Source organism: Somniosus microcephalus, chromosome 16 (assembly GCF_052327205.1).
Source record: "Somniosus microcephalus isolate GS21.2 chromosome 16, FLI_Smic_1.0, whole genome shotgun sequence".
NCBI lineage: Eukaryota > Metazoa > Chordata > Chondrichthyes > Squaliformes > Somniosidae > Somniosus > Somniosus microcephalus.
The window spans coordinates 49498139-49522348 of NC_141002.1; the positions used below are offsets into that span (position 1 = coordinate 49498139).

Below are 24210 nucleotides of genomic sequence, written 5' to 3' on the forward strand. Positions count from 1 at the left end.
ACCCCCTGCACGCCTCCAAGCCCGCCTCCATGGCTCAGTTAAAATCGAGGCCTATAAGTGCACTTAGAGCTCCAAAATGGCGTCCACGGGTGCACACTTGTGGAGTGAGTCATGGCGAACACCATATCGGTGCAGGCGTTAGCGGCACGCGCACTGTGAATGTCCGCTGAAAGTATACAGAGCAGGCAGATCATGATGTCAATCTGCGTGCAACGGTGATTTGACTTTGTCAGTGGTCCCATTTTGGAGCGCAAATGTTCCAGCCAACGCCCACTCTTAACCTCGCACAGCTGAACATGTGTTCAGCAGCAGGAAGGACCCTCCCACCAGCGCTATTTAAAGAGATCATCGACTACTTACAGGTTAGTTGCTGGTTGATTTTTTTCTGGCTGATGCTATGATTTTACAAGTGTTTGATGCTTTATATAGTTGCTTCAAGTTGCAAAAGTCTACAGGGAGTGATGTGGCAGGTGCTGAAGGACTTTTTGCTGACTTCAAGGGTTCTGCACAAACCAGTTACTCCCAGACATGGGTACACTAGTAGGCCTTCCTCTTGGAATTCAGCATGACTGGGAGAATGAACAGAGGCCACGCAGAGCACAACAAGCTGCAGGAAGAGGGAGGAGGGGGAGAAGGGCTATCAGCAGGAAGCCATAACTGCCCAGGGTGTTCAGAGAGCAATTCACCTATCTGAACTTCAGCAAGGAACAATGTGTGAGATGTCTGCGCTTCAGTAAAGACATCCTCACTGAAATCTGCCACCTGCTGCAGCCATAACTGCAACATCAGATCAGAGCAAGGACCGCATTGCCAGTGTCTGTGAACGTGACTGTGGCGACGAACTTTTATGTGCCTGGCTCCTTCCAGGCTGGAGCTGGAGATATTTGCAACATCTCTCAGTTTACTGTCCACTGTTGCAGAAGGGAGGTCACTGAGGCTCTCTATTCAAAGAGAGCTAACTACATTTCATTCTCTCTTGCCAGAAACAAGCAGGCGGAGCGAGCATGCAGCTTCGCTAGGATTGCAGGCTTCCCATGGTGCAGGATGTCATTGACTGCACTCACATAGCTTTGCGGGTGCCGCATCTCAACTCTGCCCTATACTGGAACTGAGGGGTTCCACTCAGTGTCCAGCTGGTGCGTGACCATAGGCAGTGAAGCATGCAGGTCAATGCCCAGTATCCTGGCAGCAGTCATGATGCCTTCATTCTGCAGCAGTCTGCTGTGCCAGCTTCATTTGAGCTACCACGGCAAATCAAAGGGTGGCTACTGGGCAACAAGGACTATCTGCTGATGACATGGCTGATGACTCTGGTGCGCAACCCATGCACACAATGAAAGCCATGCTGCCACATGAAATGTGATAGAGCAGACCATTGGTGTGCTGAAACAACACTTCTGCTGCCTGGACCACTCTGAAGAAGCCCTGCAGTACTCGGCAGAGCAGGTGTCAAGCTTCGTGGTGTTCTGCTGCATGTTGCACAACCTCGATATCATGAGGTGACATCCCTTGACACCAGCTGTACGGCGAGCAGCTGAGGAGGAGGAGGAAGAGGAAGGAAGGAGGCAACCTAGATAGCGCGTTTCTACCCGGGCTGTCAGTGAAGAACTCGTCCAAGTGCAATAACAGTCACTGCAACCCTAATTCCCCATTCACCAACAGTCCCACACCTTACCTTCCCTCTGTCAATGACCATCACAGCGTCCGCAATGCAAAAATAAAAGCCACCACAAAATAAGCAGTCCAAACCAAATTTATAAATGAAATCATGCCATATTGCATGCAAAAGTCAACTAATCATCCTTGTTCATTCTCTTAGTGCCTGTCTTCCGTGTGCTTTTGCCTGTCCTAATGCTCCTACGCAGTGCTACCCCAGTGGCTGCAAATGGCTGGTGGAAAGATGTTGACTTTCAGTGGAGGAGACTGCAGATGGCCTTGGAGGACAACCTTCAGCAGCTCTGGGTCTCGAAGGCCCTGCTGTGGACTGCACCATCTCTGCATGGGCGGCACCAGTCTGGGCTGGCTGGCTGACAGGCAACAGCAAGGGCATTGGCAGGGGTGGGAGGATGATTGCTGTCTTCCTGAGTGAGGATAGCAGGTTCGTGCTCCACGGAGCCACTGGCACTCCCCTGGGGTGGCGCCTCAGCAATCCTAGTAATCTGTTGAAGGACAGATTGCTGGACTGCTGTGACACCCTGCAAGCCCCTTTGCACACTGTAATCCACAGCCATGATGGCAGCAGCCTGAGCTTGCATGGCAGCAAGCTGACCTTGCACGACAGCAGTCTGAGCTTCCACTGCAGCACTCGGATGTTGGGTGGCTGCTGTTTGTGCTGCAATGGAAGCTGTGACATCAACCACCAGACGTTGCATCACGGTTGGGGCCCACAGGTGAGCAAATGGAGTTGACCACCACTTCCCTGCTGAAAAGGATGGGCTCCAAGCTCTGCACAAAGCCCTGTGCCAAGTTGTTGCTGGACTCCTCTTTGCTCCTTGACATTGACAGCAGGCTTTCTGGCTGGCTTCCCAATGCACCATGCATTTCATTGTGCATACCCATCAGCCTTCTTCTGTCGGCTGTCCCATCAAAGGCCTCAACTGAGTCCTCTTCAGCAGAACCCATGTGGGACCTTGCCCTCCGGCGAGCTGGCACCTGCGCTATCCTTGCCCCCCTTGCCCTGGCTGCAGACCACTCTTGCTCAGTGTCTCACCACGTGCAGATCCCGTCTCTAATCTATCCTCTAAGATATGTGCATTGTCAGTATCTGAGCTGGTGGCTGCGAGTGTGAAATCAAGTGATGGTGCTGTGTCTTCATCATCACTCTCTTCTTGGTGTTCCTCCACTGTCTGGCCAAGTTGCACCTATTATGTTCATTAATAACTAGTAGTTTTCATTAAGAACACAGCTAGCTTCTTAGCTAGTCACTTTATTAGTATATGAGAACTTCAGTACATCAAGACTTCTACAGCTTCTTTCTAGAGGCTTCCATCTTGACTACTGCCTTGTGGGTAGCCTAGTGCATTGTGGTTAATGTAGTCTTAATATACATACAGCTGGGTAGTGTAGTCTTATATACATACAGCTATACACAGCTCTATGGCTCCACCTAGTGTCCACTATAGAATGACATGTTATTGATCATTACAGCACCTCTGGAGTATCTGATAGGAAAAAGGCACATGGGCAAGGTTGTGTTGCGGGGAGGGGGGAAAAGTAAGAGTGGCATTCTAGCACTAACACAGCCCACTGAACTGCACTTCATATGCCTCTCTTCCTCTCCCATTTTTCCTCCTCCCTCCCTCCTCCCCATCCTTCTCTACTTCACTTGTCAGGTCAAATGAATTAGAGGACTGAGCTGGGGAAGGATTGTGAGATTATAGGAGGAAGCTATAGCAGTGTGGGGAAAGTAAAGTTGGTGAGAGGAGAGGTGAAGGTAGAGGGTAGAAGTACAGTGGGGCTAGAAACCAGGGACACGGAAGGCCCAAGGTAGAATATATTTAGAGTTTGGGGACAAATGGGAAGATAGAGCAGGCTAGAAGTTATGAGGGTAAGGTGGAAGGTAGAGCAGGGTTAGAGGCTGAGGTGATGGGGAAGCTGGAGCATAGTAAGAGGCTGGAAAAGAGGGGGAGGTGGAGAGAATCAGGTCCAGATACTCAAAGAAACTAGGGAAGAGATAGCAGCGACACCAGTATCATACATAATCATTCAATAGAAAAAGTGCCAGAGGACTGGCAGATAGCAAATATAATTCCTATCTTTAAAAATGGAGATGGGGCTAATCCAGGGAATTGTAGACCATTTAGCTTCATGTCAGTGGTAGGAAATATACTAGAATCTTTGCTAAAAGATGAGATAACAAAACACCTAGTGATGGAGAATATAATTAAAAAATTGTCAGCATGGATTTCTAAAAGGATGGTCATGGTTAACCATTATTGAATTCTTTGAAGAAGAAACAAAGAGCAGATGAGGATAATACAGTGGATGTGGTATACGTGGACTTTCAGAAGGCCTTTGATAAGTTGCCACATAAGTTTCATGACAAAGTTCAGGGCCTGGTAGCAGAATGGATTGAAAGATGGCTACATAACAGGAAATATAGGGTAGGAGTTGAGGGAAGTTTCGCAGACTGACAGGAAGTGGAAAATGGCGTCCCACAGGGTTAATAGCTAATAATGGGGAGGAATGCACCAAAATACGGGAAGACATAAACAGGCTTGCAGAGTGGGTGACTAAATGGCAAATTAAATTCAATATAGCAACGTGTGAGGTGATTTGTTTTGGTAGGGGACTACTTATTCTTTGAAAAGTAAGTAATAAATGGGGTAGAGGAGCAAAGAGATCTGGAAATACAGATACATAAATCACTAAAAGTAGCAACACCAGTTGATAAGGTGATAGAGTGCAAACAAAGTAATGGGGTTCTTTTCTAGAGGAGTAGAATATAAAAGCAGGGAGATAATAAATGTATATAGAACTTTGGCCTGGCCACACTTAGCAGTACTGTGTGCAGTTCTGGTCTCCAAATTACTGAAGGATATTGAAGCACCAGAGAGAGTGCAGAACAGATTTACTGTATAAGGATGTTACCAAAATTGAGAGGATGCAATTCTCAAGAAAGAATGAGTAGGTTGGGGCTTTTTTTCTCTGGCCAAGAGGAGACCTGATAGAGGTCACTGTTATCACCTGAAATTATTTTTTTGATTGCCTTTGGGGGTCACAGAGGAATGTGAAGTATTCTCCCCCCCCCCCGCTATTATATGGCTGCTAGGGGGTGTGCAGCATTGAGGGTCATGTTGCTTAGTTGCAACATGACTGAATAGGACCAGCTTGATGGACCAGCTGGTCTTTTTTTGTCTTTTTTGTATGTTCATATGTAAGGGGATTACATGGAATGTACAGCACAGAAACAGGCCATTCGGCCCAATGGGTTTATGCTGATGTTTATGCTCCACACGAGCCTCCTCCCATCCTACTTTATCTAATCCTATCAACATATCCTTCTATTGCTTTCTTCCTCATGTGTTTATCTACCTTCCCCTTACAAAAGACTACTCTGGTCTCTTGTGCAACCCACCCTTCCTTCACCATGGTTTCAGCTACCTGTGCCCCACACTCTGGAATTCCCTCCCTAAACCCCTGCCTCTCTCTCTCCATCTCCCTCTCCTCCTTTAAGACCCTCCTTAAAACCCAACTCTTTGACCAAGCTTTTGGTGACCCCTCCTAATAACTCCTTCTTTGGCTCGGTGGTGATTTTTGTCTGATTACATCTTGTGAAGCACCTTGGGGCAGTAAAGGTCCTATATAAATGCTGTTGTTGATTTATTACTGGTCCATTTTCCATGGCATTAAGACAGTAAGTCGGAGAATATGGTCTCTCTTACCTGTCGCTGCTGTCTTTGTGTTGCTGTTTTTCCTATTCTACCTCTCTCTCTCTTTTCACTTAACTCCTCCTTTTGCTTCTCTATCTGTCTTTTCTTTTGGTGGGAGGTGTTGGTTAATATGATGTGATATGGCAAGAAAAGGAGCCACAAATGGCTGCAGGCTGTATTTGGGATGGGGATTGTGGAACAAATGTGGCCTTCAGTGACTCTCTTCCTAGCCCCTCTTCCAATCGATGGTGCCTTCCCCATCTCTTTGCTCCCATCTTGTTCCCAATTCCTTCACTTTTGCGCTGCTCATTCCCCCACTATGGTGGATCCTCTACAGAAGAAAGAAACCTTGGTTGACATAGTTCTCAGGACAGAGATAATCACACTGCCTTCTGGATTCTTGCCCAAGTGGCCATATTAATATGAGTATAGAATAATGAGTTTTAGAAATCTATTGGACTGTGGGAGACATTGCAGCCATGCCTAATCTATTCATCACCCAATATGTCAACAAATAAAGCTGAATAGTGATCAGGAATAGGAACTTGATTGATTTTTCCTCCCTAACTGAGGGGTGCAGAGGCCAATATCAATGTCTCATCTGCTGTTCTAGCTTAGCTTAGTTAATTCAGAACAGGTTGGGGATCGAATCTATGACTTTCTTGATCAGGGTGACTCAGCTACTCGCTTAACCAGCTAAGCCATTGGGGGAGCTAACCGTTCTTTAGTAAAGGAAAGACTTGCTCTAACATTTAACTTTGATACTCAAAGTTCATGTTATGTCTGAACAAAGCCGATGCCTGATGTAGGCTGAGTGGATGCTGTTGGGTGATGGAAAATTTAAAAAGTTCAATTTAGTAAATATTGTTTTTAAGCATATCTAAATACGTGGAAGGTGAAACTTTTCTCTTTGTAGCAGTGCTTCTCTTTCCAGAACCTTGTTTTTCTTGTTAATTCTCTTCCTTTCAGAGCCTTCATTGTCTTTTCTTCTTCTCTGTAGTGAGGGCCTCATCCGGGATGTTATTCTCCACCAGACTTCGGGCCGGATTCACAATAAGAATGTTTCCACTCATTTAATTGGCAGCATCAACAGAGGTAAGTGTATGAACCCTTTCATGCCTTCTCCAATTATCAAACTAAATTGAAACGATGATACACAAGCTGACTTATCTCCTGCTTTAAGAACATAAGAAATAGGAGCAGGAGTAGGCCATTTGGCCCCTCGAGCCTGCTCCGCCATTTAGTAAGATCATGGCTGATCTTTTACCTCAACTCCACTTTCCTGCACTATCCCCATATCCCTTGATTCCCTTAATATCCAAAAAACTATCGATCTCTGTCTTGAATATACTCAACGACTGAGCCTCCTCAGCCCTCTGGGGTAGAGAATTCCAAAGATTCACCACCCTCTGAGTGAAGAAATTTCTCCTTATCTCAGTCCTAAATGGCCGACCCCTTATTCTGAGACTGTGACCCCTGGTTCTAGACTCCCCAGCCAGGGGAAACATCCTCCCTGCATCTACCCTGTCAAGCCCTGTAAGAATTTTGTAAGTTTCAATGAGATCACCTCTCATTCTTCTGAACTCTAGAGAATATAGGCCTAGTCTGCTCAATCTCTCCTCCATAGGACAGTCCTCCCATCCCAGGAACCAGTCAGGTGAACCTTCGTTGCACTCCCTCTGTGGCAAGTATATCCTTCCTTAGGTAAGGAGACCAAAACTGTACACAATACTCCAGGTGTGGTCTCACCAGGGCCTTATATAATTGCAGTAAGACGTCTTTACTCTTATACTCAAATCCTCTTGTAATAAAGGCCAACATACCATTTGCTTTCTTAATTGCTTGATGTACCTGCATGTTAACTTTCAGTGATTCGTGTACAAGGACACCCAGGTCCCTCTGAACACCAACATTTCCCAATCTCTCGCCATTTAAAAAATACTCTGCTTTTCTATTTTTCCTACCAATGTGGATAACTTCACATTTCTCCACATTATATTCCATTTGCCATGTTCTTGCCCACTCACTTAGCCTGTCTATATCCCCTTGAAACCTCTTTGCATCCTCCTCACAACTTACATTCCCACCCAGCTTTGTACCATCAGCAAACTTGGATATATTACATTTGGTCCCCTCATCCAAATCATTGATATAGATTGTGAATAGCTGAGGCCCAAGCACTGATCCTTGCGGTACCCAACTAGTTATAGCCTGCCAACCCGAAAATGACCCGCTTAGTCCCACTCTCTGTTTTCTGTCCGTCAACCAATCCTCAATCCATTCTAGTATATTGCCCCCAATCCCATGAGCCCTAATTTTGTTTAATAACCTCTTGTGTGGCACCTTATTGAATGCCTTCTGAAAATCCAAATACACCACATACACTGGTTCCCACTTATCTATTCTGCTAGTTACAACCTCAAAAAAAACCAACAGATTCGTCAAACATGATTTCCCTTTCATAAATCTGTGTTTACTCTGCCCAATCCTATTATTATTTCTAAGTGCCCTGTTACCACGTTCTTAATTGTAGATTCTAGCACTTTCCCTACTACTGATATCAGACTAACTGGTTTGTAGTTCCCCGTTTTCTCTCTCCCTCCTTTCTTAAATAGCGGGGTTACATTTGCTACCTTCCAATCCACGGGAACCATTCTAGAATCTATGGAATTTTGGAAAATGACAACCAATGCATCCACTATTTCTATAGCCACCTCTTTCAAAACCCTAGGATGTAGGCCATCAGGTCCAGGGGATTTATCGGCTTTCAGTCCCATTAATTTCTCCAGTACTATTTTTTTACGAATACTAATTTCTTTTAGTTCCTCATTCTTGCTGGACCCTTGGTTCTCCACTATTTCCGGGAAGTTGTTTGTGTCTTCTTCGGTGAAGACAGACACAAAGGGCTGGATTTTCATTGAGAAGTCGGATAGGAGGCGGGACTACAACTTTCGGGGTTGTAGTCCCGCCTCCATCGAGTTCTAGCCAACCCACGCGATTTAGACTTGATTGACCTTGTTGAGCCCGCCCAGCGGGCTCAGCAGGCCAATTAAGGGCCACCCGGCAACAGGTGACGTCACAGATTGATATTTCATCTGTCAAGACCTTTTCACAGATGAAATATCAGCGTTCGACAGCTGTTTGAAGCTCAAACACTGACAATCTGTACTCCAAGTTAATTCCTTCCTCTCAGGATGAATTAGAGATCTCCCCGGAACAGAAAGCTGAATGCTGCAATTTTTGACAGCTCGCAGCCATTCTGCTTTCTGTGCCGGTGTGATGAGGGATTCCCGAGACTTGAAGGAAGGAAGGCTGTAAAGGTAAGTACATGTAAGTAAAACTTCTTTAACCACTTTACGCACACCAAACACACTTACCATTGCACTCATGCACCCATCACTCACCTGAACACTGGACATCTCGACCCCTCCAAGCCCTTCATCCCGACGGTCCACCTCCTCTAACTTGGCGTGGTTTGGAGTCGTCGGGAATCCCACACTTCAACATTAAAAATAGGGATTAGGCTAAAAACTGCCTGTTAATTGGCACTAATCCCCTTCCTGCCTCGGGGAGGTGGGTCCCAGTGTGGGGCGGGCACCCGCCTCCTTTGAAACTGGCATGGAGGCGGGTTGGGTGCAGGATGGGGTCAGGACCCCCGATTTCAGGATTTTAACCCCCCCGCACGCCTCCAATCTCGCCTCCACGGCCCAGTGAAAATCCTGCCCAAAGTATTTGTTTAATTTCTATCCTGTCTCAGCCTGTAAGGGACCCACGTGTACTTTCGCTAATCTTTTCCTTTTTACATACCTATAGAAGCTTTTACAGTCTGTTTTTATGTCTCTTGCTAGATTACTCTCATATTCTATTTTCCCTTTATCAATTTCTTGGTCCTCCTTTGCTGAATTCTAAAACTCTCCCAATCCTCAGGCTTACTACTCGTTTTGGCAACATTATAAGCATCTTCCTTTGATCCAATACTATCTTTAACTTCTCTTGTTAGCCACGGTTGGACCACTTTTCCTGTGGGGTTTTTGTGCCTTAAAGGAATGTATATTTGTTGTAAATTATGTATTAATTCTTTAAATGCTAGCCATTGCTTGTCTACTGTCATACCTTTTAATGTAGTTTCCCAATCTACCTTAGCCAACTCGCCCCTCATACCTACGTAGTGTGCTTTGTTTAGATTTAAGACCCTAGTTTCGGATTTAACTAAATCACACTCAAACTTAATATAAAATTCTATCATATTATGGTCACGCCTCCCTAAAGGCCCCTTTACTGCAAGGTTATTAATTAACCCTTTCTCATTGCACAATACTAGATCTAAAATAGCCTGTTCCCTAGTTGGTTCCTCAACATACTGATCTACAAAACTAGCTTGTATACATTCCATGAATTCGTCCTCCACACTATTGCTGCAAATTTGGTTTGCCCAGTCTATATGTAGATTAAAGTCCCCCATGATTACTGTATTCCCCTTGTTACATGCGCCTCAAATTTCCTGATTTATACTCTGCCCTACATTACAACGACTGTTTGGGGGCCTATAAACAACTCCCCCCAATGTTTTCTGCCCCTTACTGTTCCTTAGCTCCACCCAAACCGATTCTACTTCTTGATTTTCAGAGCTAAAATCCTTTCTCTCTGCTGTCTTTATCCCAACCTTTATTATCAGGGCTACCCCTCCTCCTTTTCCATTTAGCCTATCTCTTCTAAAGGTTAAGTATCCTGGAATATTTAGTTCCCAACCTTGGTCACTTTGCAACCACATCTCTGTAATGACTATTAGATCAAACCTATTAATTTCTATCTGAGCTATTAATTCATCTATTTTGTTGTGAATGCTTCGCGCATTCAGATAATAGCGCCTTTAGCTTTGACTTATTTCTCTTTTTCCCTGATGTCACCGTAGTCACTGATTGCCTCTGTTACTCTCTCTGTCCCTTCCTGACCCACTCTGCTTATTTTTACCCAAAACTCTACTCTGCTCTAGAGCCTTGACATTTCTCTTGCTGCTTTTAAATTGACTCTTTCCTGAATCCTCCCACGCCCCGTTCATTAGTTTAAAGCCCTGTCTACTGCCCTAGTTATTCGATTCGCCAGGGTACAGGTTACAACCCGGTTTAAGTGGATCCCGTCATAACAGAACAGCTCCCTCTTTCCCCATTACCGGTGCCAGTGTCCCATGAAGCAAAACCCCTGCCTCCCACACCACTCTTTGAGCCACGCATTTAAACCTCTAATCTGTTTGTCCCAATGTCAATTTGCGTGTGGCTCAGGTAACAATCCAGCGATTATTACTTTTGAGGTTCTACGTTTTAATTTGGACCCCAACTCCTCAAACTCTCTCAGCAGAACCTCATTCCTAGTTCTACCTCTGTGGACCACGACAACTGGATCCTCCCCTTCCCGCTCCATGTTCTTCTCCAGCCACGAGGAGATGTCTTTAACCCTGGTACCGGGCAGGCAACACAACCTTCGGCACTCCCAGTCACGGCTGCAGAGAACAGTATCTATCCCTCTGACTATACTGTCCCCTACCACAACTACATTCCCTTTCACATCCACCCCCCCACTTGAATGGCCTCCTGCATCATGGTGCTATGGTCAACTTGCTCATCCATCCTGCAGGCTTTTCCCTCATCCACACAGGCAGCAAGAACCTCATACCTGTTGGATAAGGACAAATTCTGAGGCTCCTCCAGCACTGCACTTGGGATCCCCTTACCTGCCTGAGTTGCAGTCATACCCTCCTGTCCCTGACCACTAACCAGACCCGCACCACTACCTAACCTAAGGGGTGTGATTGCCTCCTGGATCAAAGTGTCCAGGTAACTCTCCCCTCCCTGATGGCCCGCAATATCTGCACCTCAGACTCCAGCTCAAAATCTCTGATCTGAAGTTCCTCAAGATGCAGGCACTTACTGCAAACGTGGTTGTCCGGGATCACAATGCTCTCCACAAACTCCCACATGCTGCAGTTGCGGCACACTACCACACCTATATGACCTTGTTCTATTTAATTAAATTTGTATTTAAGTAACTTAGTTTACAGTTTAGTTTCTTGACTACTTACTTGATCTAGATTAAGTTACGGGTTATGAAATTAAATACCTACCTGTAACACAAAGCACTACAAGTAGTGTAGGCAAAAAGCAGCAATTCCTTCCCCCTCCTCCAAATTTCCACTCTTTCCAAATTCCCAAATAAAACACTCTGTTTACATGCACTCCGTTTAATGCCGCTCTGTGCAGACTTTGTTCAATTAATAAATACGGCAATGTACAGATGTCTACTTAAGTGCCAGAAGTGTTAATAAATCTTAAATAAGTAATACTGAATGGTCACTTGGCCAGGTAAATGGTCACCTCCGGTCTGGATGGCATCTCTAATATGTAGTGTGCTTGGATTTGAAATTAGCACATTTTTTTTAGTTAATATCATACTGTCATTGTGCACAGGTATGTAGACATGTGATTATAAAAAAATGACACAACCTACCAGCAAGGCATGCTTTTTTGGGAAAGGACTTTAAGGTGTGCTCCGGCTGGTGTACTCCCTCAATAGTCTAAGTGTTGAAGTATATCATAGTAACTATTTGACCCTATGATTTCCAGTAATGTGCCATGATTTTAAGCAATACCTCTGAAATTTCTGAACAAATCTTCAAACAATCATATCAGTGCAACTTTATCCAATGTGCCTGGGGAGTGAGTTAATGGTGGGAATCTAATAGAAGGTTCAAGCAGAATTGTAAATTGAGAAAGGCCTTAAGCATTTTGCAATATTGCAATTTGAACCACTCATTTAGATTTAAATCTGTATCTCACTCCCAGTTATTATTTATTCTCCACATAAACCATCTGAATTGCTCAATTAGATTTTAACTGTAACCATTCTTTGTTGTATGCATCTGTAATCCATTTGAGTGTTAAGGATAAGGATTTGTAGTATTTAAAGTTGAAGAAGTATTTACGTTCTACAAGATGATGACCTTTTTTTATTTTTCTTAATGTTGTGATATAGTGATTATTTCTGCTAGCATTTTGAAGTAACTCTTGTTGTTGGACCTGAAGTTGTGCTGAATTTATGGTGTAGGACATGTAATGCTACCAGAATAATTTTGACAAATTGCCAAAAAAAAATTCACAAGCTTTCAGGTTGCAACAAGTAGAAACCTGAAAGCTTGTGAATTTTTTTTTAGCAATTTTGTTTGTAACCATTAGCACTTAACTTGGCAATGTTCCATAACACAGACTAAACTTTGTACAGCTTCATTTTCGAGTCCCATTCAAGGAGAATAAATCAGCTGGGCACAACTGCAGTGAATTTTGTGTCTTCACTATACATGCAGACTGTCTTCACTTCCATTTGTCTCTTGTCTAATGATAGCTACTCCGTAAGATGCTCCACTGAATCAGTAATTGGTATTTCTTGTAGCTCTGCTCATGAGTAGTCTGGGGTATACAGTGCTCTTGTGATATTTAGCTGCCAAACTGGGTTGTTCCTTTAATGCCAATCTTAAGTATTTTTGAGAATTGTGGATATAAAGTTAGATTTTCATCTTTACTGTCTGCCTGGATGGAGTGTAGAAAGGAAAATACGTTGTGAAGGATCACAGAATAAAATCCTCCTGATTTTCCTTCTATTCAGATTAATGGAAGGAAAATCTAGCAGGCTCTGTAAGAAGCATGCAAACCTCTCCACCAGATTTGCGCTGAAGTTTCATTCTGTTAAAGAATGCACCAAGCATGTCACTCGATGTTTAATGTGAATGCAGCTTTCTTTCTAAATATATAATGAATGTTTTGAAGAGGGTATAAGCACCAGAAAATAATAACTGTCCTCAATAAAATGTTTCATAATACAACTAAATAAGTCTTTATGTTAGGTCCAAAAACACACAAATCTAATTGGTTAGTGAGCACATTTAAAATCGTTCCTCGAACTACTGCTCTCGCTGCATCCTGAGATCCACGCTCCATGCCATGCGGCGCCACATGAACACCCTCGACCTCTCTCTTCAACAACACCGGCGCACTCTATCTCAAAGCTGTCCGGGTCCACAGTTCCATTTCATCCTTCGACTCATCCGACGCTTCAACAAAAAACTTTTTTTTCTTCCTTTCCGATGTCAAGGATCGCAAGCTTCATCAACTCTTAGACACCAACGCCCCTCCGGAACCTTCTTCCCCATCACTTTCCTCTGACCCCCCTTCTCCCAATCTCACCCCCTGCCGCGTTTTCACTATCCCCTCTATCCTTCCACTCTCTGACCCCAAACTATCAGTCCTCAGCAAAGGCCTGAGCTTCATCCCCTTACGCCCCCACCTCAATGAATTTCGAGCTCGGCACGATGTTGAGCTCTTTTTCCGCCGCCTTCGTCTCCGTGCCCACTTCTTTGGCCAGGAGTCTTCCCCCCCGCACGACTGACCTTTTCTCCCACTTGCAGAATTCCCATTCTACCTGGACCCCTCCCCCTGGCCTCTTACCCTCTCTAGATCTTTTCATCGCTAACTGCCGCCGTGACATCGGCCGTCTCCATTTCTCTGCTCCCCTCACTCACTCCAACCTACCTCCCTCTGAACTCGCAGCACTCCATTCTCTTAGATCCAACCCTGACATTGTCATTAAACCCGCTGACAAGGGTGGTGCTGTTTGGCGAACTGACCTCTACCTAGTGGAAGCTGAACGCCAACTCACCGACACCTCCACCTGGACCATGACCCCACTACCGAACATCAAACCACCGTTTCCAAGACTGTCACTGACCTCATCTCCTCTGGAGATCTTCCCCCCGTGGCCACCAACCTCATAGTTCCCCAACCCCGCACAGCCCGCTTCTACCTCCTTCCCAAGATCCACAAACAGGACTGCCCTGGTAGACCCATCGTTTCAGCCTGTTCTTGCCCCACGGAACTTATCTCTTCCTATCTCGACTCTATCTTTTCTCCCCTTGTCCAGTCTCTTCCCACCTACATCCGCGACTCTTCGGACGCCCTCCGTCACTTCAACAGTTTCCTGGCCCCAACCGCTTCCTTTTCACCATGGACGTGCAATCCCTCTACACCTCCATCCCCCACCAGGATGGCCTGAGGGCGTCTACTTCTTCCTTGAACAGAGGCCCGACCAGTCCCCATCCACCACCACCCTCCTCCGCCTGGCTGAACTTGTTCTCACATTGAACAACTTCTCCTTTAACTCCACTCATTTCCTCCAAATCAAAGGTGTTACTATGGGTACCTGCATGGGTTCTAGCTATGCCTGCCTTTTCGTGGGATATGTGGAACACTCTTTGTTCCAGTCCTACTCAGGCCCCCTCCCTCACCTCTTTTTCCGATACATTGATGACTGTATCGGTGCCGTTTCCTGGTCTCGCCCCGAATTAGACAATTTCATTCACTTTGCCTCCAATTTCCACCCTTCCCTCACCTTCACATGGTCCATCTCTGACTCTTCCCTTCCCTTCCTCGACTTCTCCGTCTCCACCTCTGGGGATAGGTTACCGACCAATATTCACTACAAGCCCACTGACTCCCACAGCTACCTGGACTACACTTCCTCCCACCCCGCCTCCTGTAAGGACTCTATTCCATTCTCCCAGTTTCTCCGTCTTCGCCGTATCTGCTCCGACGATGCCACCTTCCACACCAGTGCTTCCGACATGTCTTCCTTTTTCCTCAACCGAGGATTCCCCTCTACCGTGGTTGACACGGCCCTTGACCGTGTCCGTTCTATCTCCCGCACTTCCCCCCGCCCCTCCCTCCCAGAACCACGATAGGGTTCCCCTTGTCCTCACCTTTCACCCCACCAGCCTCCACATTCAACGGATCATCCTCCACCATTTCCGCTACCTCAAGTGATCCCACCACCAAACGCATCTTCCCCTCCCCTCCCCTTTCAGCATTCCGTAGGGACTGCTCCCTCCAAGACACCCTGGTCCACTCCTCTATCACCCCCAACAGCCCTTCCCCTTCGCCTGGCACCTTCCCGTGCAAGCGCAGGAGATGTAACACCTGCCCCTATACCACCCCGCTTCCCACTGTCCAGGACCCTAAACACCCCTTCCAGGTGAAACAGCGATTTACTTGTACTTCTTGCAATCTAGTATACTGTATTCACTGCTCACGTTGCGGTCTCCTCTACATTGGGGAGACCAAACGCAGATTGGGTGACCGCTTTGCGGAACACCTCCGTTCAGTCCGTAAGGGTGACCCCGAGCTTCCAGTCGCCTGTCATTTTAATTCACCACTCCATTCCCACTCGGACCTCACCGTCCTTGGCCTCTTGCATTGTTCCACGGACGCTCAACGTAAACTCGAGGAACAGCACCTCATCTTCCGATTAGGCACGTTGCAGCCTTCCGGACTCAATATCGAGTTCAACAATTTCAGATCATAACCTCGGCCCCTATTACATTTTTACTTTTTTTTCCACCCCTTTGTTTTGGGTCTTCTCTTTCCCCCCCCCCCCCCCCCCCCCCTTTTTCCTTTTTTTTTTCTCTCTCCCACATGGCAGCTGTCTCTCATCCTGCCAGTACACTTCACACCTAATCTGAGCAGTCTTTTGTCTCCACTGTCCTATTACCATCTCGTCTGGTTTTGAATACCTCTTAATGTCTCTTTACTTCTTTTGTTCTATTGCAGCCTTACCTTCGATCTATTTCATTTCCTTTCCAGTTTTGAAAAAGGGTTTCGACCCGAAATGTCAACTCTAATTTCTCTCCACGGATGTTGCCTGGCCTGCTGAGTTTTTCCAGCATTTTCTGTTGTTATTTCGGATTTCCAGCATCTGCAGTATTTTGCTATTGTACATTTAAAATCTCAATCAGTTCACATTATTTATCACAGGTATTGCTGATTAACTATTTTCCTGGGAGTGCATGCTTTACCATGGTGTTGGATATAGCTTTGTGCTAACTTCAGTCTTACTACTTTGAGGAGGCGCTGAAAATAAACCAACTGGTTCTCTCTATATAGGGAAAAAATCCAGAGGAAGAATCACTCCCAGGCTTCTTGTGCAGACTTTCTAGTGGTTATTTTCATTTAACAATATTGAGGCCTGGGAGTGGTCACACTTTTGAGCTTGGTTGTTGTGGAAAGGCAAAGAAGGGGTATGGGAGAAAAATACCTCCAGAGTATTCAATGCGAACAAATAAAAAACATATTTTCTATTTTGTTCACAGGCTCCTGTGATGACTCGTCCAAGTCTGGCTTGTTTGCTCTTTGCACATTGGATGGTAGGGACCTGTAATTATTTTTAGTATAGCATTACTGTTAATGGTTTCTACATGGGGTCAGCGAAGTATATAGTTGTTATGCTACAACTGATTTTTGAGGTATGCTGTAACAAAAAAAATGTAATTATAAAAAGCATGTTTAATTACGAGATTGTTACAAGTTTCGGGTCTTGCTTTAGCTATTCTCTTGGTTACAGCTGTGCTAGTCACACCCATAAGCAGTCTTAGCTTTAGGGGTGTGTCCATACGGCCCAATATCTTAACTATAATAAGATAACCCAAGGGTGTAACAATAATATCCCGTTGTGACCTGAACTGGATATTCGTCTCTTTCACACACAGGCTGCTTTTAGTTGGACTGAAAAAACTCTTGGTAAGACGAGGCCAGATACTGTTTTATTTCAAAGCTTGTGAACATATTGAGATGCAGTTATGATCATTCTCACAGTTCAATCAGCATTGATGTAATTATACAAAGTAAATGAACATGTTATGCTTCTCCACTTCAGTGGTTTATCTTACTTGATTTAAACTCAAGGGCCTAGAAATTCGGTGGGCTGTGCCACCAGTTAGCGCCTAAAGAGGGCACTCAGTGGCTTTAGCGCCACTGGCCGCGCCTCCCGCGATATTTAGCGGGGCGCTAATGGCGGCGTTAGCCTGTAGCGCTGCGCCGCCACCGATGACGTCATCGGTGTGCGCAGCACCCCGCTACCCGCCCCGATCGCGATATTTGGTCGCGCCCGCCTCTGTAACGCCGATCGCAAATCGCGCCCGGTTCACGGGGCCTACCTGTGGCGGTAGTGGCGCAAATTAAGGTGGAGGTGTGGGGCGGCCATTTTTTCGGTGGCCGCCTGCCAGCACCTCCGTCCCCGGCCTCCTGATCCCCCCCCCCCCTCACCCCGGGCAGTGCCGGCTGTGTCCCGAGAGCCCGGCACTTCTCCTCGGTGCCGGGCTCTTTTGCCAGCACTCGCGATTGGTCATCGCACTAGTGCAGGCCCCTCCCCCTTAAGAAGGGGAGGAAGGCCTGCAGTACCGCGGCACGTTGCGCTGCGATATTCAGTTTGCGCGCCCCAAGAGGGACGCGGGGCGCCTCGAGCAGCGCCCCGCGTCCCTCTTGGGGCGCTCAAACTGAATTTCCGGCGGGCGCAACGGCTCCGTTCGCAGCGGTAATTCCGATGCCCAGGTGAGCTTGGCGCCCCGTTTGGGGCTCCACCGAATTTCTAGGCCAAGAACTCCTAACTAGCTTCCTGCATACTCTTTCTGTATCTGTCTAAAGCTTGCCCATGCAACTTTCTGGTTAAAATCTGATTGACTTTTCATTTAGTTTTTGGGGTTTATGCAATAATATTACTCACATTAAACTTTTTTAGCTACAGAAGAAATCTTTGGGCATACTGATGTCCAAATAATAACTTGGTCAGCTTCAGGTTACAGGGTGACAGCTGCCCCATTTTTCATTTCCCCCTTACCCGATGGATTGAGGGGTAGTCTACCTGAGCAACAGTTACTATCTAGCCAGATTTAGACTGCAGAGCACCAACAAGTTAGCTGGTTGGAGTAACCTTCACTAAGTGCAACATGCTTGACTCTGGCATGAATTCCAGACTGATGGGTCCTTCCTACTGCATGTAAAGGCACTCTGTGGAGGAATAGATTGCGAATAACTTAATAAAGAGAGTTGGAACTGTTGCTCAAGTAGACCAACCTTCAGTAGTGCAGCAGTCTTAATTTTGGGAGATCCATTAAGCTTGTTTTAAATGTAGCACACTCGCCCCAAGTCAGAAGGTTATGGGTTCAAATCCCACTCCAGAACACATAATCTCGGCTAGCACTTCAGTGCAGTACTGAAGGAGTGCTGCACTGTCGCAGGTGCCATCTTTCGGATGAGACGTTAAACCGAGACTCTGTCTGCCCTGTCAGGTGGACATAACAAGATCCCATGACACTATTCGAAGAAGAGCAGGGTAGTTCTCTCCAGTGTCCTGGCCAATATTTATTCCTCAACCAACATCACTAAAACAGATTACCTGATCAACATCTCGTTGCTGTTTGTGGGACCTTGCTGTGCGCATATTGGCTGCCGTGTTTCTTACATTACATAAGTTCACGCTTCAAAAATACTTCATTGGCTTTAAAACGCTTTTGGATGTCCTGAGGTCATGAAAGGTGCTATATAAATGCAAGTTCGTTCTTTCTTTATTCTTTCATGCACCACTGGATTGGTCTGGCACTGATGGCCAGATCATTTATCTCTCCACTGTTCCATGCTACATTGTTTATCTCCATCATGTGGCAGTTGATACTGAATATTCTGACTCTTCGTTAATCAGCACTGTATAAGTTTTCTCATCTAATTATTCACTATGGCCTCTATATAAACCCCTCCCTCCCCCGCATGATGGCAGGAGAGGGGTGGCGGGGTGGTCAAACAGTCAAATGCGTGAAACGCGACCCTAACCTGCCGTGCATGGGTCCATTGTCGTCATTATAGCAGCGGATATCATGATGTCTGAGTGGCAGGACACTCCATTAACATAATTAAATCAGGCTCCCACAGTGCAATTGGGAGCCCGATTTGAAATTCACTGCTACTGCACGGCTTTCCCAGGTGTTAGGAATACCAGCAGTGAAAGGGGAGGCGGGACGTGCCGGCTCCACAAGGTAGGTGCCTTTTCCAGCACTCCTTGTGGGCCAAGAGGAGCAGGAGTGCTCCCCCTGCCCCGATCACAGCCTCTGCTGTGATCGCTGACCTCCCCCACCCACCATCTGCTAAGGTCTCTCTCTCCCTCCAGCCCTAATGTCCAATCTTCCCCATCCTGCATGATGGCCAACCTTCCCCCACCCGCCCCCCTTCCCGATTGCTGGGGAATGTTAAATTCAGCAGGACTGCCACATCCCTGGCCTTGCTGGATTCTTTGCCTTATGTCTTGAGAATTTGCTTTAGGATTTGTTTAAAAACAATTGGCCCAAAAAAATCATCAGACCTGATGTGCCCCATAAGTGCTGCTTCTGACCCTACCAGAGTATGGGCCCATTTTGGGTGCCCACTGGGGAGGGAACAAGAGTAGGCTATTCAGCCCCTTGAGCATGTTCCACTGTTCAGTTAGCTCATGACTGATCTGTACTTCAACTCCATTTATCTGCCTTTTCTGCATATCCCTTTATACCCTTACCAAACAAAAATCTATTGATCTCGGTCTTGAAACTTTCAATTGACCCAGCATCTACAACCTTTTAGGGAAGGGAGTTTTACATTTCCACTAACCTTTGTGAAAAACTGTTTCCTGATTTCACTCCCAACAGCCTAGCTCTGATTTTAATATTCTGCCCACTTGTTCTGGATTACCCCACCAGAAGAAATAGTTTCTCTGGGGTCGATTTTCCCGAACCTGTCGGGAAGAAGGCGGGACTTCAACTTTTGGGTTTTTGACCCGCCTACATCAACGTCCGGCCAATCCGCGTGATTTTCCCTTGATTGACCTTGTTAAGCCCGCCCAGCGGGCTCAGCAGGCCAATTAAGGGCCACCCAGCAACAGGTGATGTCACAGACTGCAATTTCATCTGTCAAGATTTCTTGACAGATGAAATATCAGTGCTTCACAGCTGTTTGAAGCTGTGAAACACTGACAGTCTGAGTTCTACCACGAGTCATTCTGCACAGACTCAGTTAGAACTCTTACCGGCAATGAAAGCTGCAGGCTGTCACTTTTCACAGATCGCAGCCGTTCAGCTTTAAGTTCCGGCTGAGTGATGGGCTCCCGACGAATACAGGAAGAAAGGCTGTGAAGGTAAGTACAGGTAAGTAAAAGTTCTTTACACACTTTAGACACACCAAACACACTTACCTTTGCACTCATGCACCCATCACTCACCTGAGCACCGACATCACGACTCCTTCAACCCGACGGCCCGCCTGCTCAACCTGGCGCGTGGTTTGGAGCCGTCGGGAATCCCACATGAAACCCCTCAAAATAGGGATTAGGCTAAAAACTGCCTGTTAACATGCAGTTACAGGAAACTTTCTGGTATCCGGCACTGACGGGACCGAGCTGGTGCCGTACCATCAAAACTGCCGTAGAAACCAGCGCTAATGTTAAAACATACGGAGTTTTTCAGCTCCGTGTGAATCAACAAAGCCTGTTGCTTAGCAACAGCTTCAAAACAGTCGGCCGCAGCTTAAAAGCGTCTCTGTAGCTAAGCAGCAGCTTCAGCTAGACCTTGCAGAGCCTGACTGGAAAAAAAAAAGCAACGAGAAGTAAAAAAACTTATAGGAAATGGCTCCTGAATTTTGCCGGTAGATAGAGCTTTCCGGACATTTAACCTCCAGTTAAATGAAAATTTCCTGTAATTGGCACTAATCCCTTCCCGCCTGGTTTCGGCGGGTCCCAGTGCGGGGCAGGTACCCGCCGCCCCTGAAAGTTGCGTGGGGCGGGGTTTTGGGCGGGATGGTGTCGGGACCCCCAAATTTGGGATTTTCCCGCCCGACGGCGCGGGGGAAAATCGGGCCCTCTGTATCTATCCTGTCAAATCCGTTTATCATTTTAAACACTTTGATTAGATGATTGATTAGATCAAGGGAATACAAACCAAGTTTATGCAACCTGTGCTCAATGTAACTTTTTACGCCCTGGTATCATTAAGGTGAATCTGCACTGTACCCCCTCTACGGTCAGTATATCTTTTCTGAGGTATGGTGCCCAAAACGGAACAGCGGATGATGGGATGCCGCATGGTTGCTTGGTGATCTGGCTGGTTAACACCTCGCTAGTTTAAGTTCTTTAGCTGGTGTAGGATGCATTTCAATTTTTCTGTGTGCCAACAAGCAGCACTAATTTAGAGCGCACCTTCAGTTATCTTCATTACCTCTTTTTATAAGAGGGCCGATCTAAAAAATTGGCAGGCATCAATTCCAAGATCTTCCAGGCTGTGACCCTGGCTTGTAGATCCTGGTGCACCCTACTTCTGCTCCAACAATGACCTGGAAACTGAATGTTCCCAAAAAGCTGTAGAATTCTGGCAGGGGGAACTGCCACCCTGGCCCTACCTCCTTGTGATGTCAGGGGCCATGTATGGGGTGGGCAGAAAGGCAAAATCGTGTTGTAACTAATTTGATGGAGTTTTTTGATGAGGTAACAGAGAGGGTTGATGAGGGCAATGTGGTTGACGTGTATATGGATTTCCAAAAGGCGTTTGATAAAGTGCCCCATAATCGGCTTACCAGGAAAGTTGAAGCTCATGGAATAAAGGGGACAGTGGCAGCATGGATACGGAATTGGCTAAGTGACAGGAAACAGAGAGTAGCGGTGAACGGTTGTTTTTCGGACTGGAGGAAGGTATACAGTGGTGTTCTCCAGGGGTCAGTACTCGGACCACTGCTTTTCTTGATATATATTAATGACTTGGACTTGGGAGTACAGGGCACAATTTCAAAATTTGCCGATGACACAAAACTTGGAAGTATAGTGAACAGTGAGGAGGATAGTGATAGACTTCAAGAAGACAGACAAGCTGGTGAAATAGGCAGACACGTAGCAGATGAAATTTAATGCAGAAAAGCGCAAAGTGATACATTTTGGTAGAAAGAATGAGGAGAGGCAATATAAACTAAAGGGGGTGCATGAGCAGAGAGACCTGGGGGTATATGTGCACAAATCGTTGAAGGTGGCAGGGCAGGTTGAGAAAGCGGTTCAAAAAACATACAGGATCCTGGGCTTCATAAATAGAGACAATGGGGCTGATTTTCCTGGAGCTGTCAGGCGGGCTTTCAGGCGTGTGGGGGGGAAAAAAAAATTCGCAAAAATAGGGGGTCGCAACCCCCCCCCCACCGCCTGATTCCCCGCCCCGTCTGATTTTCACCCAGGCGTTTCTGTCCGACCCGAATCAGTCCCGCCCGCAGCAGGCGGGACTGCTCTTCAGGCACCTTAATCACCAATAATTGGCATCTATAATGCCATTTTAAGGGGCCCTTGCTATTTTCAGCCTTTTCCCACGTTAAACACGCCTGGTGGGAACCCCGCTGATGAAACCTGGCGTGAACAATATCGGATTGCTGACTATCAGCTGCAGGTCAATCAGGAAAGAAGAGATTTAATCAGACATCATTTGTAGGTTGCAGGACCTTGTTGTTTCAGGCTTGGGGCAACTTGTTCCAGGCTTAGGCACAGCTGTGGAAGGTTGGAGCCTCACACACTTCTCCAGTGTGAGCTCCTGGGAAGCCCCTCTCGCCACCCTCACTCGGTGCTTCCTCAACTGAGGCACCTACCAGAAGCATGGGAGGCCTTTTTTTCCTTCCCCTCTTGGCATTAGAGGACCTCCAGTCCCATTCGCGAAATGACACACGCCACAACTGCAGAAGTTGCCATCAGAAATTTTATTTACAATAACCAACTGATGGCATTTTTCAAAAACACATTTCACCCAAGTGACTACCCTTGTGACTAGTAGTGCTTTATTTTCCTCTTACGCATGCTCCTACGTAGTGGTTCCCCTGTGGTTTCAGCAGATGTGGAGGCCCCTTGCTCACTTTCCTGCTGCTCCTGTCTCGACACCTTTGGCAGGCGTCCTCTGGGATGGCGAACCTGTGAGGGCTCGCCAGCAGTCTGCTGCTCCTGCGGCTGTGCAGGGGTTGAGACCTCTATCTCCGTTGGGTGTGGACTCCGGCGGGGCTCTGACCGAGGGCTCTGCAGTGCCATGGAAGTGTGAGCGCTTGGAGAGGCGCCCCCACTTCCTTGAGGTCTGCCACTAACCTCCCTCTCGTGGGTCAGGCCCCCCTCAGTGCCTAGAAGTGGCTTGAGAGCAGCTTGCTGCACATCAGGGGGGCCATGGGGACCCGTTTCTACAATGGCAGTCCTACTCAGAGGGCCTGCCATGAAGGTCTGGTTTCTCTGTTCAATAGCTGACCATCGCTCCTCCAGAGATGTCAGTCTATTCTGAACACTCACCATGTTTTCAACACTCTGGCGACTTAGCTCCTCCATGGCCGTAGCCATCGTCTCCTCTACTGTAGCCATCCTTTCCACGGAGGTTGCCATCCTTTCCGTGGTGATGCGTTCATGCGCCAATGACTCCACAAAGGCTCTGCTCATGTTCGCTATGGACTCCTCCATTCGCTCCACACTCGCAGCGACCCTGGAGACAAAACCTGCCAGAGACTCCTGCATCTGTGCATGGAGATCCATCACCTCTTCTCTTGCGGATGGACCCAGAGGCAGAGGGTCGACATGCAGCTGAGCTGAGCTGGCAGAGTCCTGTGCCCTCCGACGAGGACTCTCCACTGCTGTCCCTGTCTCCACCATCTGCTGATGCTCACTTGTGAGCTGTGATACACCAGGTGACAACACTACTCTATCTCGCGAAGGTCCCACCGAGGTGTGAGTGTTTGTGCTGGTGCTGGGTGCGCTTATTTCTGCTGACGCTGCGCCCTCAGAGGTTGGAGCTTCCTTTGAGGAGTCTGGCTGCTCAGCCTCTTCCTCCTCCGCAGTGGGGACGGGGGCTCTGGATGGTCCTGTGGGAGAGTAAAGGAAAAAGTTAGAGATGTGAGGCCAAGGTTACATGCACATTGGATTTTGCAGATGTTCATAAGTCCAAATGATGTAGCTT

General features: G+C 46.8%; 1 protein-coding gene across 9 annotated transcripts in view; it reads left to right on the forward strand.

Annotated features, from left to right (window-relative positions):
• itfg2 (integrin alpha FG-GAP repeat containing 2) overlaps positions 1–24210 on the forward strand; it is a 126832-nt gene that overhangs the window by 45129 nt on the left and 57493 nt on the right. For 7 of the 9 annotated variants that reach the window (XR_015081375.1, XM_086008986.1, XM_086008985.1 and 4 more), the window contains 2 exons: positions 6373–6467; positions 16558–16611. Coding sequence is in view for 8 of the 9 variants with exons in the window: in XM_086008986.1 (XP_085865112.1) it covers positions 6373–6467; positions 16558–16611 (149 nt within the window). In the remaining variant the exon portion in view is untranslated. The remainder of the gene's footprint in view (positions 1–6372; positions 6468–16557; positions 16612–24210) is intronic. The other 2 variants (XM_086008990.1, XM_086008984.1) reach the window with 1 other exon arrangement.